This window comes from Furipterus horrens, unplaced genomic scaffold, assembly GCF_987537825.1.
Source record: "Furipterus horrens unplaced genomic scaffold, mFurHor1.1.pri manual_scaffold_5, whole genome shotgun sequence".
Taxonomy (NCBI): Eukaryota; Metazoa; Chordata; class Mammalia; order Chiroptera; family Furipteridae; genus Furipterus; species Furipterus horrens.
In genome coordinates, this window is record NW_028327175.1 from 5,038,285 (window position 1) to 5,061,661 (window position 23,377).

General features: G+C 38.4%; 1 protein-coding gene across 1 annotated transcript in view; it reads left to right on the forward strand.

The window, feature by feature from the left end:
• HCN1 (hyperpolarization activated cyclic nucleotide gated potassium channel 1) overlaps positions 1 to 23,377 on the forward strand; it is a 296,203-nt gene that overhangs the window by 165,896 nt on the left and 106,930 nt on the right. The window contains exon 3 of the mRNA XM_090276130.1: positions 11,806 to 11,967. Within this exon, the coding sequence (XP_090132256.1) occupies positions 11,806 to 11,967 (162 nt within the window). The remainder of the gene's footprint in view (positions 1 to 11,805; positions 11,968 to 23,377) is intronic.

Consider the following 23,377-nt stretch of genomic DNA (forward strand, 5'->3'; position numbering starts at 1 on the left):
AAAAAGAAAGAAAGAAAAGCTTAAGAGATGTCTAGAGAGGAAAGAGAAGTGGTTTTGAGAGGATGTAGGGGGAAGGAATACTAAGAGTGAACCAGGCTAAGGCAGGGAAAAATTAAAATTTAAAATGAAAAAAAGGAAAATGTAGGAGGAAGGCAAAATGGAGTAGAAGAGAGGAACAGTAAAATTAGAGATTTGAAACACAAAAATAGTGATGATCTATAAATAAAAATTTAACAAATGCAACCACCACCACCGTATCCACAACCAATGAGCAAAGATTGATAAAGGTGAAGAGAGAATAAAGGTATTTTAAGAACAGGAAAAATAATTTGAGATGACTAATAACAAGAAAAATTATTTGCAGGGGCTGGAGTGGGGAGAAATAGAGTGCAGAATGGAAACAAGTCATAGCAAGAGAGAAAATAAAATGAAAATGAAAATGAGAAGAGGAAAGAAGAAGATAAAATGGAGTAAGAAAAGGGAGAAACAAAATATGGGATTTGAAATAACTATAATATAAAAACTAGTGACTTAATAGGCACAAACCTGAAGGACACGAAATGAATGTTGAAAAGCAATGCAAGAGAGAAAATAATGCAAATCATGAAGAAGACCATGGTAAAATTTGTCTCAGAGATATATGGTTTTTACCACTTTCTTCTCTTTCTGTATCTGCCCCTGGTGATGTCAGATTGTGTCCCAGTCTGGGCCTAGGCAGCCTGTTCCAGACTTCCAGCAATCCAGTCTGTGGCTGTCTCCTTCAGTTATTAATCTAGTCAATCTGTGATCAGCAGTCAGGCTTAAGAACTGCAGGGTGGTGCAGAGTAATTCCTGTGGGTGGGGCTGTTGCTCCTCATTAATCTAATGGCACTTGGTAGGGAATGCTCTGCCTGAGCAAGACGGCTTCTTCAGTATGGGACCTGACTCAGCACGGGGATCCTATCAGGTGCTCCCTCAGTTCTCTTCCCGAAGCCACGTTCCCCAAACTCTTTTCGAGTGTCTCTAATCCACTCTGCCCCCCTTTGCTGAGCCCAAGGTAAGTGGCTGCAAAGGAAATTTGACCCTTTAAGAGTCTCTCTGTGTCTCCAGTCTTCTCTCCCTGGCAGACAGAAACCCCATCGCTTTTCATAGCTGGGTATTGTCTAAGTTCCTTTTTGGCTCTGGTGCTGTAGGCTGGGGAGCCCAGCCTGGGGCTTAGACCCCATACTTCTCAGTGGGAACCTCCCAGCCACTGAATTTCCCTCTGGCACTTCCACTGCCACCCATGGGAGCCCAACCTTCCCTCTCCCATCTTCTCTGCACTCTGTAACAGTCGTGTTGTGGTGAAGCCTGTCTGTTATAAGGCTTCTCTCCAGCTAGTGTTCAGTTGGTTATTCCTGATGATTTCTTTACAATTCAGTTGTAATTCCAGATTGGTCCTGGAAGGAGGTTAATGTAGCTCCCACTTACTCCTCTGCCATCTTGGACCATCTTTCTTACAAATCCTCCAATGGCTTTGCACAGAACGTGAAATCACTTGTTTACATTTCTTTAAGTTTTGGTTTCTTTTGGGGAGGTTGCAATCATAATACATTTTTTTTACTTATTTGTTTTATCAAATATCAAAATGTGTGTTTGATTCACTAAGAATCATAGTTCTATTTTACCACCAGCTTCATACCCAAAATCATGAACTTAGCAGTTTCTTTCAGAAGGCATTTGCCAAGACTGAACCAGCACTGCTTTTTCTTCCAGAGCATCGCCGACATAAATCCACTCAAATAAATTAGCTTTTCAAACTTGTCTGGCTCATGTGGCCAGCAAGATGGCATGCCAATGCATGATGTAACTCTGATGGCCAGGACGACAGATTAGGAAGAAGCATTGCTTTCATCGGAGCAGTGGTTTGAGAAGCTAGCTTTCCTTTCTTCCACTCACCTCTCCTCGTGCCTGCAGGCAGATGGTGCCATGCACTGGTTTGCACATGATCTTTCTAGACTGTTGATGTTCAGAAAGACATCATGCAGTTTGTTCAAATATAATGGTGTTTTATGTATCCACTACATTTTATTTTACTGCAGATTTATATTATGATTAGCTTTGTTACTATGTTTTATTTCTTTAATGTGTTTTAAAGGTTTAGGGAAATTATTTATATGAAAGTGTTTTACCTCTGGTTTATCTTTCAATTTGTGTGTGTAGTGGCTCCACGGTATTTTATTTTTTAAAGCTATACTTTTTAATTTCAAAAATAAAGTATATTATGGAATTTTATATGTAGAATGTACTTTAGAAGTCATTGGCTACATCTCCTTTCTTTTTGTTAGAAAGCTAAGGGGAATTTTTGGAAACTGAGTAATGCAGATTTGGGACTAGAATTTTAGTCTGCTGATTTCAAGTTATATGTTTCCCCAACAATTTTTTAAGTTCTCTCAGGGAAAACATTTTTGTTGAGTGCTTTTTATTTCATGTTAACTATAATTATCTCTAACATTAACAAAACAATTGCTAATAAATTTTAAAATATATATTGTTTACAATTTAATGTTTCATGAAAATGCATATGACTAATTTAAAATATTTACCACCCTACAAGCACTACAATTTTCAATATTTTAGGTAAAAAATAAAATTAATTGAGATGCCAAACATTTATCATCACTTATGAATTTAACAAAGTTTTCGAATGTGACACCAAAGATATTACAGTGGATTCTTTCTCACAGAATTAACAGAAAATAGAAGACATAACAATATTTGGGAAATATTTTAAAAGTATACTAGCAAGAGACCAACAAAATATATTAAACATTTTATCCATGTCTTGGAGACGTTTTAATAGAATTTAGTTAACTGAGTATTAGTGCAAAAATCTTTCTGAATTATATCTGAATGGAATGGAAAATATGGAATATTCTTGGTCTGTAATTTCAAAGAAATTTAATAGATAATTATTGAATATATATTTATATATATGATGCTTTCTACAGGAAAACAATTTTCAGAGTATATAAAATGAGCTGAAACATCCTCTGCTTTGTTTGCTTTGATGATTCAGTCACTAGAGCTTGGAGACTGAATTATCTATCTGTTTTAAGAGCATTTATTATTTAAATAAATTTTAAAATACAAATTGGTGAGATGATGTCTCCAAAGTAAAATATATGTTCTTACTTAGCTTGGGTAAATTTCTTCATTCTATTGTATGGTGTATTTTTGCCCTTCAAAGAGCATGAATTCATGTGATTATTTTCTATGCTGAGGAAATGAACTAGTAACAAAAACTAAAATAATTATACTATTTGTAGCTCAAAATGCAGAGATAACTAAATTTGTACTTATCAGAGCATATAACATTACAAATTTGATGAGATAGCAGTTATACATAAGAGAGTGAGCAAAAGATTTACACGAAACTATGAAAATAAAAATGAGACTATGATTAGCAATATGTTATGTCTAAAATGGATTATTCCACAGTCCCCTCCAAAAAACACGATGTTATGGAAATATCATTTGAAATTCATTTGCAAAGGCTATGCATAATTCAGAAAATAATGCTAATGCGGTTATTGGCTTTTTTACCCTCTTTTTCTACTCATACATGTACACAGTCACACATACTATGTAGCCCCTGCTGGTTGTCTTCTTGATTACCATCTTCTACTGTGTACAAGACAAGGAGCAAGATTATTAAATTTTATATTTAAATTTTTTAAATTTCTACTTTGATTTTTCAAGAGAAGGTTTACCAAAGAAGAGTTTCAGGAAGAGTAATTATATTGTTCAAATCAATATTTTAGTGCTGACTTCATCCTGAAATTAAGTGTGTGGTCAGCATCAAATAGCCTTCACACAACCGTAATTAAAGGTCCAAATATGCATCATAAAATCTGTTTTTTATATTCCTTGTTCAAATCTTTCCATAGTTGCACAATTTGTGTATATTATCTACATATATAGCCATTGGAAAATTATAATAGAAGCATACAAAATGACCTTAAAATAGTTTAACTTTAATGAATTTCAGTTTTTTTAGAGTACTTATCCACCAAAGGCTCTCCTGAGTAGAGTCATGTTCAATACTCCTTCATAATTTGAGTTTCCCAGGGTGAGAAGCTGCCTCGCAGAGTAAGTCACGGCCTGGAGGCCACGCTGCCTTCCCCTTTCCTTGGAGCCCTCCCCAGTGCCCAGACGTCCCGCTGCACCCCATTGTCCTTGTGGGGGTTCAAATGAGATACTCTGTTCTTCTAAGGAACTTCAGGAATCTGAAGATTTGGGTGTGTTTGGTTAAGACTGCAGGCTGTTGTCAGCATATCTTTCTGACCGTTTCCCAGCGGTCAGCTGACATGGACCTGAAATTCACCGGCACACGAGGCAGTCAGGGGCTCGGAGCGCTGACCCCGTTCTGAAGGCCCCTGCCCACGGGAAGCAGCGCAGCCGGGGTGAAGTTATTGCTGAGCCCCGACTCTGTCCCGCCAGGCACGGCGCCTCCCACTGTTCACGGGCGCTTTTCCACTCTACATGGTCACTGCTCCCCAGCACTGTTTCCTACTAAAAATAGTTAAAGAATTCATGCTATGGTGTTTTCCCATTTTCTTATATTTCTTTACTAACGCATAGTTTTTGACTTTTCTCTGACTAGTAAAGCTAAATACAGAGCAATTTTGCCTAAAGACATACTTTACCTAAATGTTTCAGTATATGGAATTAAAATCTTATGTGAAAATATATATCATTAGAAATGGCTGATAGATTATACAGTAGCAAAGTAGTGAAGCATTCATAGATTCTAATAAAGCTAGTTAAGAAACGTAACAAGCACTGTTACAACTAAAATATCTAAAATTGCTATTTAAATTTTATACATATATATGTTTGTTAAATAAATATATAGACACAATAAAAATAACACATGCACAAAGCAGCTGTACTTTATTTTTAATGGTCACAATTGATAACTAGTACATTTGACTCTAGTTGTTAAACTATATTATGTGCTTCTTAGTTTGCTGCAAAGTCCTGTGATCACACTTATCTTTAGAGCCTCAATAATAAGATATTTGTTCCAGCCCTGACTGGCATGGCTCAGTTGGATGGACATCGTCCCACAAAGCAAAAAGTCGCCAGTTTGATTCCCGGTCAGGGCACGTGCCTGGGTTGCGGGTTCAGTCCCTGGGCCGGTGGGTGTGGGAGGGAGCTGATCGATGTTTCTCTCTCACATCGACATTTCTATTTCTCTTTCTTTCTCCCTCCCTTCCCCTTGCTCTAAAAATAAATTTTAAAAATACTTTAAAAAAGATATTTGTACCATTTCAAAAAGAATGCTCAGAATAGATGTGTGTGTGTGTGTGTGTGTGTGTGTGTGTGTGTGTGTGTGTATTTGAAGTTTCAATCCCCCAGCTGGGGAAACAAAGTCACCCTTAAGTGTCTTTATACTCCCCACATATGTGTGAAGGGGGAGCGTGAGAGAGGCTCCCAGTAGCGATGACAGTGTGCCCTTCAGGGCATCACACTGTGCACCAGGTGGCACTTGAACATACAGCTGTGGAAAGATGACCACGCGCCGCTCTCAGGCGGGCTGGCTGGCTCCTTCTCTGCCTCCGAGACCCAGCGAGGAGAGTTTTCTGAGAAGTTAAGCTGCAAGGGCCAGAAAGGGAAAAGGACTTAGGAAAGTGCCTGGGAAATGAAGATTCTTCTTCAACTTAAAATGCTTTTGAGAAATTGAAAGGTTTTATTATTTCTAACCAGTTGGGGTAAAACTAGTATAGAAGTTAATGATTCTAACAAAAAAGTAATCAAGTAATTATAGCAATCTGATATTGGCACCACATCCAAGGGTCTAATCCATAGGCTGGTATTACATCTTGTTTTTTCTTTAGTTTAACTCATTTGTATTGTATTTCACAAAGGTGTCTTTCTGTCCACTATGGGTAGGGGAGAGAGCTGGTTCTCACCATGGATTGAGGAACTCAGATCTGTTTGTGTTCTTGGAGGAGAAAAAAATCAGGTCATTATCAAAACATTGGTAGGAATTTGTTTTGAACAGAAGACATTCTTTTGAGACTAGGAGGAAAAACAGTAAGCAAAGCTGTAGACGTATGTTTGTTTGAAGGAATGGGAGTACAGAGTCAGGAAACTTAAACGTAAGAATGTCACTTTCCCCTAGAAAATGTAAAACTTTAATCTAAAACTGAATAGAATAGCCATGGGTTTTGGGGAAGGGGGCAGAGAAAAAAAATAGGATAGATGGTATAAGGAACAGATTATAGCCAAGCACCTTAAATAAGGTTGCTATCCTTTAAAATTTTTGTAACTATATTCTGCTGTTTTCTCTGCTGCAATCTTTAGCAGCTCAGGTTTAGAAGGTGTCTGTTTTGATTGATCAGAAGTTGACATTTTATGGAGAAAAGTCAATGGAAAACAGAGAGTCCTTAAGAACGGGAGATGTGTGGTAGGTCAGGAGGTTGTTAAATGCCAGAGATGGGGTTAAGTTACGGGTGGAGTAGCCAAGCGGAATAAAGACTGAAGAAAATAATTTTTATATACAGCTAGACAAACAATTGTCTGATCGTGGCCAAGCGGAGACGGGGACATGAGGAAACTGCCATCAGAACCTGTTGCTTAAAAATATGGAAGAACTGAACCGACTCTTTGAGAAAGCTATTGGAGAGGCTGAGTCTTTGGGGAGAGAGGGAACGGGACTCATATGTCTCAGGGAAAGCACATAAGGAGAGGAAGAATTTTATGATGAGGCTGAGGGTAGAGAAAGCTAATAGATAATGTAGGGGGAGTTTTGGAAGGGACAATGGAAAGAAGACGACAGGGGAAAAGCACCCACCAGCATGAGGCTTTGACAATAGATGTGTAAGTCTGGGGAGTGGACTGTTGCACTTGGACTAGTTACAGAGGCTTCTAGAATTGAGAGGCACAGATAGTTGGCTTTTCTGAAGACATGGGCTGGCCATTCTTAATGAGATCGCAGACTGAGTAGGGGACTAATAAAACAAGTCCAAAGACTGTAGTCATTGGTGCGTGTTCAAAGATGATACTGTGAAGAGTGCTCTTATTTCATATAACAAGGAAAATCTTCAAATAAGTTATTATCCACACTTTGTACCTAAAGCCTTGATAAGATAACCTGGATCGTCTTCAGGGTAAGAATTGCAGAAGGTGCAGTAGAACTCTTAAAATATTGATTTTACCATTGATTAGAATGAGTACATATTGAATCCTAAATATACGTTAGCTGTGAAAGAGACTGAGTAGCTAAATGTTGGTATTCTTATACTCTGTTGTCAACACGGCATAACACTTCGTCTAAAAGATACATCAAGTTATGCAGGTGCAGATTTATAAAGAGAACAGAAAAGCCCAGCCTTGTTTTACACCTCAAACATCAGAATGTTCTTTGTCCAGGGAGGCATTTTTGGCCCATCCGATTCCTTAATGTTGCGTTGATTAAGAATGCTGAAGGTATATTTGAAGCTCAGAATAAATATTGAGATCATAGAAGCCATCTAGCCTATAAATGGCCCCAATCTGTGAAGTCAAGGACTAAGGACAGATCAATGCATGCTATGAAAAGTGTTAAATTGCTCTTGACAATTTTTGTAGTTACGTAAAACATAGTATTGGGTTGGCCCAAAAGGCTGTTCAGTTTTTTACATAAAATAAAAGACACAGTTTTCATTTTTACCAATAACTTTATCGATTTGGATAGTTTAAGTTATGTCGGCTATCTCCCGCACGGTAGAACATTGATTATTCTCAATTAACGTCTTGATTTGATTGCTGTCAACTTCAACTGGCCTACCTGACCATGGAACATCATCCAAGTGAGAAATCTCCAGCACAGTTGCATTTTTACCTTTTTTTGAAATAATAAAGCATAATATTCTGAAAATGTTGCATTTTTCTTCCATCTTCAATATTAAAATGGCTACACAAAAATTTACCGATTTTGATAAGTTTAGTTTTTCAAAAAATGGATGCTGATATGACAGCTGTCACAATACATTCTAACAGAATTGTTTTTGAATGATGTTAAAGACAACTAAGTGCTACTAGAGCCATCTTAAGGAAAAAATCAAGTGAACTTTTTGACCAACCCAATAGATCAGTTAGTTAAAGATTGATTAGGGCCCACTGATGTCGTAGGCGGTTTATTAGAGTGACTGACGCCTGAAATCAGTGCAGAGGAAAGAATGTGGAAGCATTTGAAAAGAACTCAGCTGATTTTTGAATATCTGCCCTATAGCACTTTAGGATTTGGCCTTTTAGAAACAATGGAATATGCACTGCTCCTGGGGAAAATATTACAAAAACATTTTAACTATGGTCAACAAGTCTGCAAATATTAGGGTAGGCTTGGGGATTCTAAATCAAATTATCATAATCAGAGCATTCCTGGGTTTTGGAAAGTTAATTAGCTATCCTCTCTGGAGTCATCGGGCCCCATTTGGACAGAATCTAGTACTGCCATGGTGTAGAGAAGAATTGAGGGGAGTCTGTGACCCAACTTTTCCTCCCACGGGGGTCCTGTGAAAAGCTGTGTCCCCAGATGGACAATGTAAAACACAGGCCTTCCGCTGACACGCTTTACAGTCTAGTTTTTGAAGAAAATAAAATTAAAGAAAAGCTTTTAAAACTATTAAATTTTTTTCAGTTGATTTTTAATTTTTTCAGTTGAGTCTTATAAGTACTATTTAAAAGCATATTTTTTAAGTTTAACATTTTTTATTGTTTGTGCTCTTGTAGTTGTCCCAATTTTCTCCCCTTTACCCCCCAGCACCCGCCCCCCCCCCCCGCCCCCCACACACACTTAAAGGCACATTGCTAGTGGTCAGAATGACCTGTCTTTCTGCTACTTACACCCTGAGACTCAGGTCTGGCTTTGAGTCGGATCAATAGGAAGATTGAAAATAATTAACGTTTAGTTCTCTGATTTAAAACACAGAATCAAAAGCTTCACTCCCGTAAGATCAGAGGAGGTTCCTTAAGCTGTTACCGTCCAACACATGCAACACTCTCATTCACTCATTCAGCCATTTCCTGAGCGTCGTCTGTGTTATTCTTGTGTGCGGTCCTGTTTGCGGGAAGTAGTATTCCATAATTGACTTGGACAGGAATTTATTATTCAAGGATGTTCACCTTGTAGATGGAAAGCAAAACAGAAAAATAGTAATTAATCAGTGGTATGGTCTACCTGACCAGAAACTCAAATGAAGTTGCGCCTAGATTTATGCTACAGGCCACACTTAGACAATTAGGAGTTGTGGCGATGTGTAAATTAGCCCAGATGTTTACTTCTTGGGTTAGCATGACTCTACAGATGTCTGTGCTCCCTAAGAAAATAGGCTTCTCAATCCAAATATTCTGTGAGCAAGGCTTTGACAGGACCATTAATAATTTCAGCAACTGGTCCCATGGGATGACTATGTCTGTCAGAGTGTATGAGGAATTATAAAAGCTCAAGAGTCAATCAGATTGATCCCAAGCACTACACACATTCATGTATGTTTGTATCCGAATTAGCACTATGTTCGTTATTAGGTTCTTCTGTCAGGTAGAGAAATCAGGATGGACACACATGGATCTGACTAGTTGAAATTAGCCTCTAATATTAACCATTGTCAAAATATCCAACTTGCTTCTTCCTCTTCCAAAATTAGATTTGGGGATAGCTCTAAAAAGTGAGATCACCTCTGAACACATCATTTAAAGGCCAAGGGGGGGAGGCTCTTTCTGAAATTAACCATGTAAGCTATTACTGAGCATTCTCTGTAGCAGACGTAGGTAAATCTTGGACTAGCATTGTGTGCTAGTATTATTAGGTTGGGAATGGCAGTGGGGGCGAGGAGATGCTTAATTCTGGGTTTTGTTCTATTATAATACAATTATAACAATAGGGCTTCAGTAACCACATGGAGGCATAAATAAATCAATGCTAAATAAATAAATAATAAGGAAACAACATGTTTCCAATATGTTATGAAAGACCTTATTTCTCCAATAACTTCCTTTATAACAATAGTGGTTATGTTTCTTTGGAACACATTTCAGAAATAATAAGGTTTTCCTAAAAGAATTGCTGAATATTAGCATATATTATCTTAATTCACCTGAAGGTTTCACAAAGAAAGTCTAATTCCATAAAAACTAAGTAGAAAATTCATAAAATATGCTTTACTAAGAATGGTCCTGGTCCTCAAATCTCACTCCACAGTCAGATAACCGAACAATAATTTACAGACTTGGGCAGAGAGTTCCCATCATTATTGTTTACTTCAACGAATCAGGTTGAAAAGTGATTAGTTTATTGTTTGATCCAAAAGTTTATATTCTGTAACTTTACCCTATTCTCCAATACACTTACCCAAAAGACATATTGAGCTATTTTGGCAGGAAATACTAAGGCATAAAAATAGAAATCTATTACGAAACAAGAAAAATTTAGATCCATTGTAATTTTTTCTACTTTAATAGTAGAGACTTTTTAATTATGTTTTACTGTATTACTTTTAAGGAGAAATTATTGATGGAAATGTTAATACAATTTCTATTTACAAATTCAGTGGCCAAGAAATATCAGAGGCAGTAGCATCAGAAGGACTTTCCTGTGTGTTTGCCAAATACAAAAACAAATTAAAAATAACTTAGAGGAAAATAAAATTCTCAGTGCCTTAAATGAATTACGTATATAGCTGTATGAATATCAAAACATATGAGCTGTTGCCTTTAGACCCAGAGACCCAAACTTACTTTTAAAAAGAATTCAGACCAGTGTGTACTTAATGCAAGATTTTTTGTTCACTCTAAAAGGAAGATTGTGTAAAGAAAGAATAGATGACTAATATAAATGGATCAAAGCGGAAAACATGTAACCAAAGACAGATATGGCGATTTTATAACAGCCAAACTCCAACGGTCCTTTCATTTCCCCTCTATATACCCTAGTAAGCATCTCTTAAGAATTACAGATGTTCCCTTACAAATATATGGCTGCTAAATCAACATCTCAGTTGGAGGAGGTCCATTTTTTCTATTTCTGAGGTAATCTTGCAATACCTGTTGTCCTTCTTACTTTAAAAATAAACTTTTTTTTTGGTGAATTATAAAAAATGTGATTCTAAGTATCTCGAGGTGTTGCGTCTTTGCATATTTAGCCATATTAAACTCATGAAAATAGCAATAAAAAAGTTCATAGTAAAGAGTAGCCTATAGCATACAAATAATATAAGCGGAAATAATGTTATTTTTAAAATAAATGTTGCTCACCTTTTTTTTTAAACCAAATCCAGGGAACTGTTATCTCAAAGGTCACTATTCAATATACAGAATATAGCTACAAGTTAACTGCAGTTAATTCTAAATGGTACTTTATGTTTTACAATAAAACTCTCCTTCGTTAATATGCTAATTTTTAGCCCTTAGCTTTTTTTGGGGGGGCGGGTGTCCTTTAGTAAATCCATTAACTTGACAATTTTGCTGCCTTGCTCTAAAGCAGCTTTTCTAAAATGCCCATAAGAACAGTCAGTGAAAACAACTGGCAAAAACAACGTCTTCAAAACATGACCCATACATTTAATGTATTCATGTCATCTCCTCTCTTCATGGAGAACCCACAGTGGGATGTAATCCTAGTGCCACGTCTCCGTGTAAAGACACAGAAACGGAATTGTGTTTCTTGTGGTACAAGCCCTTCTCCTATTTTTACCCGATCGCTGCTTACGCTCCATAATGGCAAGGGCTACTGGCGTGGGTGGTGGTGCTGACTCTTGAGAAAACCTGTCTGCAAGAGTTGACCGTGTGTGTCGCCTGCAGATTTTCCACATGACGTACGACCTGGCCAGCGCGGTGGTGAGGATCTTCAACCTCATCGGCATGATGCTGCTGCTGTGCCACTGGGACGGCTGCCTGCAGTTCCTGGTGCCGCTGCTGCAGGACTTCCCCCCGGACTGCTGGGTGTCGCTCAACGAGATGGTGGTGAGTCCCGCGCGCCCCTGTGCGCCCCTGCGCCCTCGGCGCGCGCCTGGGAAGGTCCCGGTAGGGACGTGAGGGTGAGCGAGCGCCTCCTCCACAGACGTTTAGAAGAAACTTGGTTTTGCTTCCACAGCTGTAGAATTAGACGTTCTGTTCCTTCCCTACGGCCGAATCTCATTTACACGACATGTTCCTGGGGATGTGTCGGCTACACGCTCTATTTTTAGGTATCTTTCCCTGTGTACATGGAGACAGTCAATTTGAAAGGTACACGTACAAACATGCGCACATATAATCACAGTACCACCTTCTTTTAAAAATGCCTGCTGCCTAGAATAACTTCTTTCTTTCTGCTTGATTTCAGCATTTACCATGTTCAAGACATGCAATTCTAGGCATTGTTAAACATGCAGACAGGTGCTTCAGTATGAAAACAAATGAAATGCGTGTAACGTGCAATGATATTTCAGGTAGTACCTCTTTCTAGGGAAAACCTCATGGCAAAGACACCCTTTAAACTTTACCCTACATAACATGTAAACATAAAAAATCTGTGAGGTATATGTTTAATTTACAAAGTATATCCATATTTACATAAAGTTTAAGAGCATATGTATTGATTCGCATAGTCCAACATTCACAAAGGAATTGAAATAGTGAATGTTTAACATATATACATTCACAAACATTCTTTTTCTGTAAGTTCTTGTATTTTCTTCTAGCATTACGTTTAATTCTTTATGTTTTTAAGTTAAATTTACTGGAGTAACATCGGTTAATAACAGTATAGAAGTTTCAGGGATACAGGTTTATGACACATCAGTTCTGTACTCAGTTGTGTGCTCACTGCCAAAGTCTAGTCTCTTTTTATCACCTCATATCTGACCGCTTCCCTGTTTTATCCTCCCCCATCCCCCTTCTCCACTGGTCACCACTATGTTGTTGTCTGTGTCTAGGAGTGTGTGTTTGTTTGTTTGTTCATTTGTTGTTTTTTGTTTTATATCCCGCATGAGGGAAACTATATAGTTCTTGTCCTTTTCTGCTTGACTTATTTTATTTAGCATGATATTCTCAGGATCCATTCATGTTGTCGCAAAAGGTAATATTTCATCTTTTTTGTGGCTGCGTACTATTCCACCACATATAAGTATGGTATCTCTCTTGCCTAACCATGGGTCGAAGAACACTTACATTTAACAAAATGTTGTTTAGCTGCTCATTAAAACAGCCTTCTCTTATGTATGACGTTTTATGGCGGGTGAATTTTAAGAGACCGTCACAAAAGTGTAACTTTGGCAGACATCCAATACCCGTGCCTTTCCCATAATATTCTGTTATTAATTTCTTGGCTTATTATTGTAGAAATGGCATGGATGTTTTAAGAACATACATTTTTTTCCTAATATTAGCTCAGGCTTTGTATTTGAAAAGAAAGTGATGTTTATAGTATTACATTTTAATAAGTATAGCCTGTTTTTCTTTCTTTTTTCATTTCTTGCCCACCTATTTTCTCCTCCTGTTTTCTCTCTCCCTTTTTCTTCATTTCTTTCACTCCTTTTTTGAGAACTGATGTCTCCTTCATTTCCTTCATTCTACTTAAAGTCACTGCTTCACAAGGGTCTCCCCTGACCATCCTATCTCATGTATCACCGAATTTGTTTGTATTTTCTGTTTTAAAAATTTAGCAGTGTGCGCACACACACACACATACACACTTGTTTGTCATTTGTATCTTTCTGTATCTTCCACACGATAACAGCTAAGTTCCATTAGGTCAAAGAGAGTGTCTCCTGGTTCTGTCCTTCGTCCCCAGCGCCTAGAACAGTGCCTGATGTAGTCAGTTCGCTGCAGCCCGGGCAGGCATCACTGGAAGTTTATGTGAGAAGCGTTTTGTATGGGAGAGTCTGGGTCTTAAACACAATGCTCACTTTTCAAGTCTGTGAAGTTTCTTTGGCTATAGATCTGTCACTTTTATTGATCAGTGAAGAAGCAAAACATAAAAAGAGTATTAAAATATTTGGAGAGGAGGAAAAAGTACTGCCGAAAAGATGATTTATTCTTGACACCAATTAACATTTAAGATTTCAAATGATTATTATTTTAAATTTTCCCTAAGTATCTTTTGAAAAAATAGCAATTGTCTTTATTGAAAGAGTATTTTGGGTATCCATAAAGTGCATATACTTGTATAATATAGGGCAACATACTACCTATTACATCCAGCGATAAACATATTTAATGAAGAAAAATTTTAATGTTTCGGTCATTTTTCTTTAAATATGTTTGCATGTGCTCATTTGTATGTGTGTTTAATGAAACATCATCAAACTTTTATTATGGCCTGGAAAACATCTTTCCTGATTTTACCGTATGCTTCTTGGGTCTCCTTATTCTTGGCTGTGGGTTTACTTTGGAAATTGGATTTTTTTTTTTTTTTTTTTTGCATTTATTGAACTCTATTTCTATGTTTAACTCTAACAAAGAAGATAGGAAACATTTAAGTCTACATTCAGTTATAAAGACCAAAAAATATGTGAACTTGTGGCTATTAGTGATAGGAAGGAGATAAAAATCATTTTTGAACCAATAAAGAATCTTGATGGTGTCATTTGACCTTGGTGATATCATTATCTATCCTAAAGCTATTGTGTTCTAGAAAACTTTCCATCACAACAAAACAAAACAAAGTGTATTTTCACACTTTAAAAGAAGTCATAAAGGAAAAGGAAAAATCCAACATAAAAAATAAGTGCCCTACATTTATATATCATTTATATACGAGTCCCTGTGCTTTGAAATATGCTGTCTGGTCCTCACGGCAACACAAAGAGGTAAGTGCTCTCATCTCCTGTTTTTAGAGGTTAAACTAATTATCCCATGTCGTACGGCTCGTGTGGATCCTAGAGGCAAAGTTAGGAGGCGTAGCTATTTGACTCCCTAATTTCTGTTGTAAACCACACTAGATTATCTTGTGTTGTATGGATTACAAACAACAGCTACAGAGAATGACAAAAGGTGAACTCTTTGGTCCCAGCACACCAGTTGCAGTAGTAGAAAGTCACTCGAAACTTGGCATCTGAGCCGACACTAAAGAGTGGCTAGGCTGGAATGAGATGGGGACATAGAAAAACAAAATCAAACTGGAAAGGCAAAAACTGAGAAGCCAGACCAGGGTGAGTGGGGGAGGTGATACTAGTGATTTTTGGTTCTGGGATTAAAAACTATGCAATATCAATTTGACATTGATACTAAATTATTTATGATAAAGTTTAGCAAACTTTTTGTGCCTTCCTGCTTTTCATACCTTGCATTTTAAATGATTTCTATCCTTAAGTATTATTTTAAACTCCTTAACTATATTTATATTTATATCTATATTCTTATCTCTATATATTTTTAGAAATCCTTCTTAACCACATTTGCATTTATACCTATATTTCTATCTATATATGTTTTAAATCCCTTTTAACTATATTACATTTATATCTGTATCCTTATCTATAACAATATATCACTAGCTAGTTATCTGTTTATGTCCTTTGATGAGAAATTGGATTCCATATTATAACTATATTATATCTTTAATAGGTGATTTGTTCAATATATTTATTCTTATATTAACTGTTTCTAGTCCGCATTTCATTCCATAGAAGCAGCTTCAAATCCTCTCAGATATTTCCTTTGCAGTCTTTATTAATTCCTCAGTAATAGAATTTTTTAAATGTCATTTTTTAAAAAGTCAAATCAGTAACTATGGATATGACTTGCAAAATGCTACTTGAACTGGGATTAATTTTGCTCTGCATTTGTAATATTTGCTTTTGTATTATTCAAGAAATGTTTGAATTATAGAATTAGATCTGAGTGAAAGTCTTGGATTAGTCAGATAATTAATGTCTAATAAAATTAATTTTGAAAATCTTGTCATGATTTAGGTGTAGCACACTAAAATTGTCTTAGTTCATTATTAAAGGGACTAGAGGTAATGGTTTTGGGTTTAAATTACAAATATGAAATATTTATTTTAAGAATATAACTAAGAAAGTGAGAGCTATGACACATTTGAACTTACATATTAAATTTGATATAATTTAGGGAATTATCTTACAGAATAAATAGAAAAGGATTTGTAGCTAAATAATACATTCCTAGAGCCATGTGTCTCTAACTGAAGTCTGCACGTTTATTCTCAGGAAGCCGACAGCTTCTCCCCAGGCTCTCATAAATACTGGTGATAACTCTGAAGGTTTCACCGTAAGCACGTCACAGATCTCTGTTCAGCTGGATGCTCTAACGATGGGGTTGCGATTTGCTTTTGTAACGAAGCGTGTTGTCTCATGAGGTGCTATTTAAAATAATGCTGCCCTCTGGGTCAGTAAGGAAACAATCCATCCATACCAAATGAAAGCTAAATGATACATCAAATATAGTCCAACATTTTCACCGTAGCCGAAAGGAGAAGCGGGCTGGGAAACTTCATCAAGTGTCCCCTGTATTGTGTTGAGCTGCACGCTCCGTAATAACTAATGTGGGAACGACACTGTATTTGTATTGTGTGCAGCTATTTGGTTTCAGCAAAACGTCACCCACCACAATAAATCCACACAACGATACTTTGGTTATTATTAAGTCGGTATTTGCTCTGTAAATGTGTCTTGGTTTTAACTTCACAAGACCTGTAAGAATAAGAAACATTTCTAGTTTTATGCTTGCATTTACTTGAGTAACATCATAAAATCTGGAAGCCTACTCAGGGGTCATACACTATGTGTTATTTTGTTGTGATTCCGGGGGCAGGTAATATACATGCCTCATATGTGTCCACACAGCACACAGGTCCTACGCCAACCTTACGTCTGTTGCTAATAAGATAAACAAAATGGGTAGTTATCAGTAGTATTTGAAAATTATGTGTAAGGGAGTTATTATATGATGCATTTTAAATGTTTTTCCTTGGATAGTTTTTGCTTTAATGATTTGTACATCAATTTATACCTTCAAAAATATGCCATCATTTGATCAACATAGGCAATGTAATATGCACAAAATCCAAAAGTGTGTGGGAGGCTCTAATTACTGAAATCTATGTAGAGAGAATAAAGGATTTGATTGGAAAATCTAGGTAACTACCCAGTTTTATCTTCATTCCAGACAATGTGGGAGGGACACTCACTAATGACCAGATAGTCACACTCTGCGCAGCTCCCAGCCCCCTTCCAGTTGAACGGGTCTCTGTGATGCTCACCCCAGGGGCCTCTGAATGACTGTGTTGTAGTTTACTTGTCAAGTCAAAAACTGGTGTGCCGCCCTCTAGACCCTCTGCAGAGGCACGTGTCACCCACTGCATAACATATATTATCCATCCTAACTCGTCGGGACAGCAGAACAGAAAGGGGAAAACCTGGCAGAACTGGAATTAGAGAGAGGAAGCCCAGAATGGCCTCTACCACTGAACCATGTGTGACTTTAGGCAGGTCGCCTGCGTTTCCTGCATGTCAGCTCTGTAACGTGTGTATATATTTTATTCTTTCATTGAGGTGCTTTCGCTGAGTACCAGCGTTGTGCCAGGCATCACTGAACATACAGTAGAGGATGAGACAAAAACCTCTCCCCCCGTCATGCTTAACATCCTACCAGACTTTATTCATACTGCTTCTTTCTATCTGCTGAAAACCAAGAGATTATCAAAATGTAGGCACAACTCTGAAGGAATTTATACATGAGGCGAATAGGAAATTATGTGCTGAAGCCATTAGTACGAATTTGAATTGAGGCCCAGAGACGTCTTCACCAGGGGCGAGCGCCAGGGATGTGCACCTTCTTCCTGCTGCCAAGCCGTGGACACTTGAAATGCAGCCATTCCTGCAGCCTCTTTTGCATTTTCTTCTAATTCGGCTACCCAGACAGCGTTCCTTTTCTCTGGTGCTCACAGGGGTGTGCTAGCGGCAGCCTCAAGTAGACTGAGGTCGAGTCCGTGAGTTGTATCAGCTAAACACTGGGTGACACAGAATGGGTAGACATTTATTTCAACGACTGTCCACCAGGTTTGAACCAGAAACCTTCACAGAGGAGGTACTGAGTCACGGCAGGCACTTCTAGCTCAAAAACTGTACTAGTCACAACACGTGTGCTGGGGGCTGGTGCAAAAAGAGCTGTTTGTTGATATCTGCTCTAAGTGAATGAAGAAAAACGTATCTATCATTCATTTGCTCGTTTCCATACACAAGCAGGACATTGAAAACTAGGATAATTAGATTATCTATTGATATTCTAGCAACTGTCTGAAAACAAAATTAAAATAGCTTCAGTTATTTTTTTACGAAGACCAATTAACCCCTTAGATAATGATTGATTGAAAAAAATAGAACTGAGAGTATAAAACTAAGAAATGAAACTAAAATATCTTAATTGAAAGTATGTGTTCTCTCTTGAAGTCTAGCAATATATTTTAGATCTGTAATTCTATAAATTAGAATTTGTGCTATCATAGTGTTGATTCTTTTTTCTAAATAGAATGTATTGCTTAGACAGACTTTTTAAAAAGTCCTGACAAAAGGTAACTAATTTGCTGACGAGTCACTATGTGGCTTTAGTGAAAAAAAAAAAAATGCATTGCTCGGTCCTGCGAGTTACAATAACGAAGTAGGTCAGCAGCCTGCTGAGTGGTGTAGTTCTCCTCGGCCACGTGGCTTCTGCCTAATAGGGAACCAGCCAGGTGACTGCTCTCTGCTGGGGAGAAACATGACCTCTTCTCAGAAGAAACAATTCACATACTGTGTTCTTCCCTCTCAGACATGTACTCATTTATGGGAACACATGTATGGGAATAAGTTCTCATCTGGTGTTTTGTTTTCAAGTGAAATATGCATTTCAGAAAAGCTCTAGCATGAATTATACTTTCATATAAAGAAGGATAAAGGACATTTCTTAAATTACATATTAGCTGTGACTACATTAAGTTGCCCTACCAGTACCAAGACCAATATCTAAGTCCCAAACATGTTTGTTCTTAGACAGACCGGCTCTTAAGTTTTAAGAAACAAACGGCCAGAAGAAGCACCATTCATGCCAACCAGCATGGGCAGTTCATCAGATAAGGTCAGTTTCAAGTACGCAGTGTTCAGGCTGGACCAGAGAAGATTGGGAGGTGTGTTGTATATGCAATCAGGTGTGATACGCCCTCACTGCATACCGCAGGATTAATTTGCATCCACTAATTTTCATTTACTTCAGATGTACTAGTAGGGTTTATGTAGCATCTATTTATGTACTTACTTATTTTAAAGATTTTATTTACTTATTTTTAGAGAGAGGGGAAGGGAGGGAGAAAGAGAAACATCCACGTGAGAGCAAAACGTCAGGATCATCGATTGGTTGCCTCTCTCATGTGGCCCATCAGAGACTGAACCCACAACCCAGGCCTGTGCCCTGACTGGGAACAGAACTGGTGACTTTTTGCCTTGCCCGGATGACACCCAGCCAACTGAGCCACACCAGTCAGGGTCATTTATTTATTTATTTATTTATTTATTTTTCTTCTTTTTTTAAGTATATTTTATTGATTATGCTATTATAGCTGTCCTGATTTCTTTTCCCTTTTCTCCCCTCTGCCCAGTACCCCCCTTCTCTCCAGCAATCCCACCCCCCCTTAGTTTATTTTTGTGTGTGACTATTTTTATACCTGCTGATGTTGTGGGAAGATAAGAGTGATAAGAAAACAATGTCTTGCCCTCATGGCTGTCGCCTTTTCCCAGGGAAATAGAAAATAAACAAATAAAGAGCCATAAAAGATGATTTCAGACAGCACAAATCCTATTAAGAAATCTAAAGCCGGGGGACAGAGTACAGTGACCTGGGCCAAGCAGATCTACTTCAGACAGAATGGTTTTCAGATGCCATCTCTGTAAAGGTGGCGTTAGAGCCGAGAACGCAGAGCAATGAAGGCGTGACTTATGCAGATGTTTGGAAGGTGAGAAGCCCAGGAGGAAGGGACAGCCTAGGCCAAGCTGACCGGTGTGGCTAGAGCAGAGCGAGGGAGGAGAGCCCCAAGGATGTTGGGAAAACCCCCCAGGGGCCAGCCAAGTCCCAGAGGGTCTTCCAAACATGTGAAGAGTTGGGAGTTCTGCTCTGCGAAACGGAGAGCTCAGTGAGCCCCGGCTGTGTGAGCTGCGAGAGCCCCTTCCAGGACAGAAAAACCCGGAGAAGGAATCCTGTTTTCTTATTTACAGGAGGAGCTGCAGTGCCCAGGCACGGAGGTGCCAGTGTGGGAGGAAATGTCCGAGTCAGTCAGCAACGAGCCGGTGGATGGGACAGAGCAGTAAGAGTCCTGAGCAACGCAGAGCCGGGCTGTATGGGACCAAAGCCAGGCAGGGGGGCACAGCACCGCCCAGCAGCCCAGTGAGCTCGACCTGAGCTCCTGAGGTCTGACAACGGGACAGCAGCCCCCCCCTCCCCCTGGGAGGGCCAGGAAGCACCAGGGCCTGCCCAAGGAAGTCAGACTGATTGGAAAACACGGGACGCAGTCCCTAGCATCGTCGGTGGGTGGAAGAGGGCCTGAGTTTCTTTGGCCCCTAAGAACTTAATTTACATGTAAATATTAAGCAGACCTCATGATACTCTAAGGTGAAATAATTTAAGTAGAGTCATTATTTCATTATGTTAGGAAGTCAACAAATACTTAATGATTGTCTGCTCTGTACCAAGCCCTGTTTTAAGTACCATTATCCTGCCCTGGGAGTCCTGTGTTCTAATTGAACTTGGTACTATAAAAGGAATAATTGAGTGTAAGCTTGGTTTCCTCAAATATCATGTTTAGTGAAGAGAAGCCAAAACAAAAGTTTGATGTCTGCCCGTCTCAAACTCATAGTGATGTTTGAGCCCTTTGATTTATGTTTCTATCGTCATTATTTGAGAATCTCAACATTTATTCCAAATTGAAGCTGCTTCTTCATTGATATGTATAATGATAACAAATGTTGGTCTTTGATTTTTCTTTTTTCCTTCCTTTTGATCTCCATTAATATCCCTACTTCCAAGGAGTCCTGTGAAAGTAGTCCGTGTTGTTGCATTTATATCAAATGAGAGCATCAGAAATCCATCCTAAAATGCCGCGACAATCATAATAAAATTATATCCCATCAGTTTGTTGGCCGTCTTCTTTAACCGGAGAGGCTCTTCCAGGTCTTCTCTGCTGCTCAACCTACTCAGAGATGCAGGTTTCCTGGAATAAATAAAACAGAACTCTATGTATAAAGGGAGATTTCAATTTGACTCATTTGCCTCTAAAAAGACAAAAGATAACATTTACAATATTTCCTATTTTAACTTATTATAATTTTTTTCTTTTGATAGAAAACAACAAAATATATTAAATCACTGTATTAAATCTGAAGGCTAAGGTATCATTTAGCCCCTTACATTTCCCTGGCAACAACATATATTTCTTATCTGAAGTAGCTGAGATTTGATTGCATCGAATTTCACTCTGATATGTACATGGAATTGCATTAGAGAGAAAGAGGCAGACCTCTTTGAGGGTTATAATTCAGTTTAAGGAAACATTGTTATGCTCGGACCTCCTTGGTGTTTGTCTGTTTCCTCCATCACCTGCCACTTTTCCGAAGAGGCAAAGCTGCACTTAACCGAGGAGGAAAATATTTGGTAGTGACCTTGCAGTAACACTTCAATGGGCTACTGGTATGTGACTACATGGAATAATCAATCTATGAAATGGAGATATTATTAAGAGTGTAATGATGAGGTAAGAATGCACCCGGATTATCCATTGGAACAGATCTTCTAGTTTGGCAAGAGTTACAGATTCTCTGACAAAAGAAAGATGATCAGGGAATCTGAGGAGTGTTCAGAATGTTACAGAGTTCTTTCATGCGATTGATGTTGTGTAAAGCATCTGATAGCTGTGTGTAATTATTTTCACATGATGTAAGTGCACAGTCTTCCCGTAGCTGGGACTGGAAGAATCGTATTAGTTGCTATTGTAAACCAAGTTAAAGGGAATATTCTTCTGCTGACTTGGTCCCTCATAATTGTGCCTACTGTATTTTAGGGTCTGCGATGTGCACATAATCTCATTTAACTTTCACTGACTCCAAATGTACATGGCTAATCCCAATTTTACAAGGAGAAAGTGGATTTCTGAGCTGTTAATAGCTACCGCTGAGGTTTAACCCATGTGTGCCCAGTTCCAAGCCTCAACAGCTCTTTAAAGGCGCAACTCCTCTGTCTCAACATCTGGGACTCCATCAATTATTTATTGTCTTAGTCATCTTCAGCTTCCATAAAAAATGCCACAGGTAGGGTGGCTGAAGTAACAGATACCTGTTCCTCACAGATCTGAAGGCTGGGAAGTCCAAGATCAGGTGTCAAATTACAGAAAGAAGCAGTTCGTAAGTTGTACAATGCACGCTATTTCTGAATAGCATGATGGAATCTTGCCCGTGTTCTGCTTTGCCCCACGCAGGATGAAATTGGTCCAGCTTATCTAACTACATACACTACCCACCACTTAGTCACTTAGCAGCTGCCTTGGTTATCATCCCCAGTGTCCTGTGTCACACTGCTTGTGGCCAGATAATCCTTATTTTACTTAATAATGCCCGCATTCATCTCTTACTGCAGTATATTATTATAATTATTCCACTTTATTATCTGTTATTGTCATTAATCCCTTACTGTGCCAAATTTATAAATCTCACCCTATCCTAGGTGTGTATGTCTAGGAAAAAGCATAGTATAGGCTTTGGTACTCTCTTTGGGTTCCAGCATCCCGGAGGCTCTTGGAATACTCTGCTACTGACAACGGGAATACGATATATTACGAAGATAAAATGCCATTACTTTTCAAAGTTCAAAAGCTCAGTGGTGCCCACTTCATTGGGTTGTTGTAAGATTTATAAATACTGTCTATAAATTAGCACACCTGGCATACAGTCAGCACTCAAAAACATTGGCCATTAGCAATATGGTCCTCTAGTGCCAAAATATGACAGACTGGATGTATTAAAGTTCACCCATGCTCTTCATCATTATTCAGACTTTGGCCAGACACCTCCCATCCTATACCTTTGCATACTGATGATTCCCTCATTTAATTGATAATCCGGAAAATTCCGGCCCTCCCCCTCCTGCTTATGTGTACTTCAGTTTCTGTTTCCTGTTGTTTTGACTTCTTCAGTTTCATTTTCCTTCGGGATTCCTACTAAGTTTGTCCAGTGTTCAAAGAATAACAGTCTTTGTTTCACCTCCGACGGCTGACGGGGATGTTCGTTCCAGAACTGTTAGCCTTTTGGGTCGAAGCAGTTCTGGGGCACAGGCGGAGGCTCCGAGTGTCTTTCTAGGGATGTTGCCAATAAGTCATAAACTTGTACACCTTTAAAAAATAAAAATTTTACCC